This window comes from Erinaceus europaeus, chromosome 15, assembly GCF_950295315.1.
Source record: "Erinaceus europaeus chromosome 15, mEriEur2.1, whole genome shotgun sequence".
In the NCBI taxonomy this organism is placed as follows: Eukaryota; Metazoa; Chordata; class Mammalia; order Eulipotyphla; family Erinaceidae; genus Erinaceus; species Erinaceus europaeus.
Window position 1 is genome coordinate 4,982,452 of NC_080176.1, and position 5,795 is coordinate 4,988,246.

General features: G+C 52.5%; 1 protein-coding gene across 2 annotated transcripts; it reads right to left on the reverse strand.

Annotated features, from left to right (window-relative positions):
* Window positions 1–206: 206 nt before the first annotated feature.
* On the reverse strand, window positions 207–3,323 carry LOC132533057 (uncharacterized). 2 transcript variants are annotated; one of them, XM_060172514.1, is made up of 5 exons: window positions 3,071–3,323; window positions 1,677–1,715; window positions 1,485–1,547; window positions 993–1,232; window positions 207–632 (listed from the first exon to the last, which is right to left on the reverse strand). In XM_060172514.1, exons 1-5 carry the CDS (start codon window positions 3,083–3,085, stop codon window positions 375–377), a joined length of 615 nt encoding a protein of 204 aa, XP_060028497.1. In that variant the 5' UTR covers window positions 3,086–3,323; the 3' UTR covers window positions 207–374. The 2 variants fall into 2 exon arrangements, with proteins under 2 accessions (XP_060028497.1, XP_060028498.1); XM_060172515.1 differs by lacking the exon at window positions 1,677–1,715 and having other exon boundaries at window positions 3,071–3,322.
* Window positions 3,324–5,795: the final 2,472 nt, after the last annotated feature.

A 5,795-nucleotide genomic window follows, 5' to 3' on the forward strand; every position in this document is an offset into this window, starting at 1 on the left:
GCCACGTCCCGAGCCTGGAAGCTTTCCTCCCCTGAGAACATGCCCCAGACCCATCGGTGTCCAGTGACCTGCCTCCGGGAGCCTGACCTCAGGCCGGCACAAGGCCAGGCAGGAGCCAAGCAGTCAGGTGCTGGCCTGCTCAGAGAGCCTGTCCTCACAGCAGGCTTGGCCTGTGCTCTCTGTGGTAGACACAAACACAACAACAATCAGTTCTTCAACCTCCTTTAATTCCAGAGCCTAAGAGGAGGCTGGGAGAGGAGTGTGGGGGGTCAGGTTGACCGGGGTGGGGAGGGAAGGCTGCTTCAGGGCACTCACTGCAAGAAGTGGGGCTAGAGGAGCTGTCTTGGTCTGGAGGGGGGAGCCCTCTGCTGCATCTACACAGAGTAGCTGAGTGACTTGAGCATGTTGCTGAGGGGCAGCAGGGTGTCACAGATGGCCTCATAGCAATCCAGCAGCCAGGGGCGCAGGACGTCCTGCCAGATCTCCCGCAGCATCTGCACTGTGCTGTGGAACATCCTGCACACCCAGTCCCACCAGCTCTCGCTGGGGCCCTTGTCTGTGCCTCTGTCCTGTGGGGGTGCAGAGGCCTTCCGGACCCTTGAACGCAGCTCCGAACTCTGGATTGGGCACTCCTGCAGAAACGAGGGCTGCTCAGTGCCCCGGGGTGGCCCTATCTCTTGCCACTCGGACCCCCAGTCTACGTGAACACTCAGGCACAGACGCAGATGGAGACCTTCTGTTTTCTTGTCAAAGTTCCTGGACTCATGGAATGTTCTAGAAGCGTGGCCTCCACCACCACTCCCTCTCCATCCCAGGCACTACAGAAGCCATACCTGCTGCTGGTTGGCAGGCCCTTAGCTCCCACTCTCCCACACCATGAACTCAACAGTCTGGAATGGAGCACAGGGCTGGTTGTGGGGGCCCACAGGGACCCTCACCCACACAGGGCAGCACACACGTCGAGGAGGGCTGAGGGGGCTTCTCCTACTCACCACGTTGTTTTTCTTACATTCCTCATGCAGTGTCTCAACCAGGGACTCATTCATATCCAACTGGGGAGAGGGCGTGCAGGCTGACATCTGTTTCCCCGTGGTGGCCTCCACACTCAGGGGCATCCTGGGAAGAGTCATCTCTCCCCTACCCCCCCCCCCTGGCTGACCACCTCCTGGGGACTGAGCCTCAGGGGAGGGTGAGCCTGGACTAACCTTGTAGTCTGTGAGGGCTGAATTGACCTGTGGGAGAAGCACATGGTAGAGCCCAGTCTTCCTCATGTTCTGTCTCCCAAGTCCAACATGTTCTCCCCCACGTCACTGAGTGCTCCCCAGAGCCTGGGAACCAGGCGTGTCTGGTATCCCTGCCCTGTCACCAACACACCTGTGGGAGACCTGCCCCCAGCCTCTAGTCCAACCCCATTTGTGCACCAGCCAGGCTGGTGAGCCTGATGGAGAGTGGGCCCATCCCGCCCACCCAGTGGGGTCACCTACGGACTTCTGGTCTCCGTCTCGTATGCTTTTGATCTTGTCGATAAATTTGTCCAGATTCTTGTGCTGGCAGAGAAGCAGAGTCGGTGTTATAAGTCAGCTGTCTTGCTCCAGGGCCCCAGATGTGCTAAGACATTCTCAGCCTCACAGAAGAGTCCACATTCCCCTCCCTCCTCCATTCATGGGGAGACTTACCAACTTGGGCCTCATAGCTTCTAGTATGATTATACCCATCTGTGGAGAGGACAGTGACACTCAGGCCTGTGAACCATGCCAGTCAGTCCCACACTCTATCCAGGAGGGAGGCCAGAGTCAGGTGCTAGTGAACAGATCCTGAGAGCCCACCTTGACCTCTCCTTGTTCCCCTCTACAGAGCCTGCCACAGAGAAGCCGGGGCTGGTGGACAGTGTGTGTGGGCCCTTGGCAATGCCACATGGGGGGAGAGTGGGTGGGTAACAATGTGTGACATCAAAGCTTTATAAGGGGCGACCACAAGGCTCTGGTGAGTCATTTCTGCATGACAAGACCCCTTACTCAGCCAGGAGAGCTAGCACAGTGGTTATGCAATGGAATCTTGTGCCTAAAGCTATGAGGACCCAGGTCCAACCCCTGGTACCACTATGTCAGAGTTGAGGAATCCTCTGGATTTTAAAATGTATTAATTAAATTAAGGTGGAGAAATATTTATGTATTCTTAAAGATAGAAGAAGAGAGAGAGAAAGAACCAGACATCACTTTGGTACATGTGCTGCCAGGGATTGAACTCAGGACCTCATGCTTGAGAATCCAAAGCTTTATCCACTGTCCCACCTCCCAGACCACTCTGGGTTTGGTATTTATAAGAAGCAGTGAATTCTGGGCGGAGAAGGGGTCCTGTGAATATTTCAGTTGATTTTTTGAGCTGCCACTTTCTCCAATTCTATTACCACCTGATTAAATCAACTTTGCTCACATCAACTCTTGTTCTCAATACATTTTTTAAGTATTTATTTTATTTATTTATTCCCTTTTGTTGCCCTTGTTGTTTTATTGTTGTAGTTATTATTGCTGTTGTCGTTGTTGGATAGGACAGAGAGAAATGGAGAGAGGAGGGGAAGACAGAGAGGGGAAGAGAAAGACAGACACCTGCAGACCTGCTTCACCGCCTGTGAAGCGACTCCCCTGCAGGTGGGGAGCCGGGGCTCGAACCGGGATCCTTATGCCGGTCCTTGTGCTTTGTGCCACCTGCTTAACCCGCTGTGCTACAGCCCGACTCCCCTCAATACATTTTTTGATTAGCCAGCGCTAAATTTTCTTTTGGGGAAAACAGGGACTTGGGCTCCACCATTTGGCCTTTCCTGGTCCCAGGATTGTTAGCTCAGGGTCCGGGTGGTAACCTGTTGAGTCTGGGCTCCACACCCACAGCCAAAAATATTCCCTGCCAGGCTCCTTGCATCGGTGACCCAGCCTCCCCCATTCTGGAACTCAGGGAGGAGGGCCAGAGCCAGGTGGCTGGGGGGGTGGGGAGGTTAGAGGACACTGGGCAGAGGGACAGGGGAGGGAGACTCCAGGTACCCTGTCCCTGCCCACCCAACACCATGCTCACTCACCGTGGAGAGGCTCATGGCTCTTCAGTCTGTGGCTGGGGCTTATGGGAGGACGGAGGGAAGGAAAGTCTTCCTAGCAGCAGACTGGATCTTCTAGGCTCTGCAGTCCCTTCTTCCCTGATATAGGCTGGGAACGCCTGGGGAGGGCTGGGCCAGAGCAGCCGGGTGCAGAGGTGAGGGGAGTGTGGTAGAGACTGGCAGAGGCAGCTGGAAGTGGATACTGGACTCCAGGCCTGAGGGGCAGGGCAGGGACACCTTGCCAGGCCCTGTTCCTCCCCCCTGTGCAGATGGGAGTCTCCACCCATTAGTCAGGAGTAAGGGAGGGTCTAAGGAAAGACAAGCTTGGAAAGTCCCTTCTGGGAAACAGAAAGTCACCCAGCCCCAAAGTCCAGATGGGTGTCAGGAGCCGGTCCAGCTCTGCAGCAGCAGGGCCCACCCCACCCCCATTCCACAAGCAGAGGACTGGCAGGACCACTGAGCCAGAGAGACGAGGGCTGATGTGAGGAGAGGCAGATTTGTTTCATCAAGACAATGGGGACTAAGACAGTCTTCCTCTCAGACCTGGGTTTGGTATTTATTTATTTAATTTTATGTTTTTAATTTTTTAATATTTATTTATTCCCTTTTGTTGCCCTAGTTTTATTGTTGTACTTATTATTGTTGTCATTGTTGGACAGGACAGAAAGAAATGGAGAAAGGAGGGGAAGACAGACAGTGGGAGAGAAAGACAGACACCTGCAGACCTGCTTCACTGCTTGTGAAGCAACCCCCACTGCAGGTGGGGAGCCAGGGGCTCAAACCGGGATCCTTATGCCAGTCCTTGGGCTTTGCACCACGTGAGCTTAACCCGCTGCGCTACCGCCTTTATTTTATTTCTTAAAAATATTTTATTTATTTATTCTTGAAGATAGAAGAAGAGAGAGAGAAAGAACCAGACATCACTTTGGTACATGTGCTGCCAGGGATTGAACTCAGGACCTCATGCTTGAGAGTCCAACGCTTTATCCACTGTGTCATCTCCCAGACCACTCTGGCTTTGGTATTTATAAGGAGCAGTGGATCCTGGGTGGAGAAGGGGTCCTGTCACTCATCCTAGTGACAGCAGTGGTCTCAGGAACCACCAGGGCCTTAGAAGCCTTGAGGGGGCATTGCCTTAGCCCAGAAGCCCGGGTGGAGGCTCTGAGTTGAGCTTCTTTTTTTTTTTTTTCAATATTTATTTCCTTTTGTTGCTCTTGTTATTTTATTGTTGTTGTTGGATAGGACAGAGAGAAATGGAGAGAGGAGGGGAAGACAGAGAGGGGGAGAGAAAGACAGACACCTGCAGACCTGCTTCACCGCCCGGGAAGCGACTCCCCTGCAGGTGGGGAGCTGGGGGCTCGAACCAGGATCCTTATGCCGGTCCTTGTGCTTTGTGCCACCTGCGCTACAACCCAACTCCAGAGTGGAGCTTCTTATGCAGATGGCTGAAGAACACAATGCAGCCTCCTCTGTCCTGCACCCACAGCCCAGACAGCCAGGGTAGGGCTGCCCCTGATGCTGGAGGAGCCTGAGCCTTGGGTCAAACCCTCCTCCTCTGCTGTGTCCTCCCACTCTTGGAGTTGTTGTTTTTGTTTAAAGACTTTATTTATTTTATGAGAAAGATAGGAGGAGAGAGAAAGAACCAGATATCACTCTGGCACATGTGATGCCGAGGATCAAACTCGGGACCTCATGCTTGAGAGTCCGAAGCCTTATCACTGCGCCCACCTCCTGGACCACGATGCAGGAGTTTTATCCATTTAGTTTTTTTTTTAAATATTTATTTATTCCCTTTTGTTGCCCTTGTTGTTTTATTGTTGTTGTCGTTGGATAGGACAGAGAAAAATGGAGAGAGGAGGGGAAGACAGAGAGGGCAAGAGGATTGCATTGCCACTCCACCACGAGTTCATGAGTGATCTCTCCTGAGTCGCTGAGTGAGTAGCAGCCCAGGCTGGCTCCGATCAAGTTCTCTCCAACCCAGAGAATATGCTCCCGGGAAGAGGCACCCCCATGCTAGCCTGGCACTGTTCATGTGGTTCACTTCCTAACAAAGTCCCAAGTCTCCTCTCCCGGATCAACTAGGAATACCAAAGGACCGAAACAAGACAGGACTAGAATGACCACAGAAACCCAGTAAATCACCCATGAGTACAAACACGCGTGGCTGGTGACAGAGAGGAGAGAGGGGCCTAAGGAGAGATTAAGTGACTGCTAACAGTTCGACAGTTTGTCAGTGGAGACACCACCTTCAGTCTGCTCCACCAACAAGGGGACAGCTGAAGGGAGGAAAGGACTCCCCAGAGACTCACCAAGTGCAACTCTGAGTCTCCATTGCTACTACCCTCAGAATCTGGAGCAGCAACAGGGAGGGACACCAGGGTACAGAGATCTAACCGGGAAACTCAGAAGACCTCATACCTATAGGTATGAGGACTCAGAAGACCTATACCTCGGTGGCATAGCTGAGGGGCTGTGAAAGTCTCTTTGCATAACCACTGGATTATCTCTGCCACACCCTGCTTTATCTCTTGGTCAGGAGTCAGTGATTAAGCTAAGAAGCCTATTGATAGTTTAAAAGCCCTCAGGCTCCCATAGCCTACAGGGGAAAAAAAAAAGGCTTTTACACCACTGAACTCCAACTCAGGGATTGAAAAAACTGTTAACTTATTTAAAATGGTTAAAACAACAAGAAAAAATATTGGAGACTCGA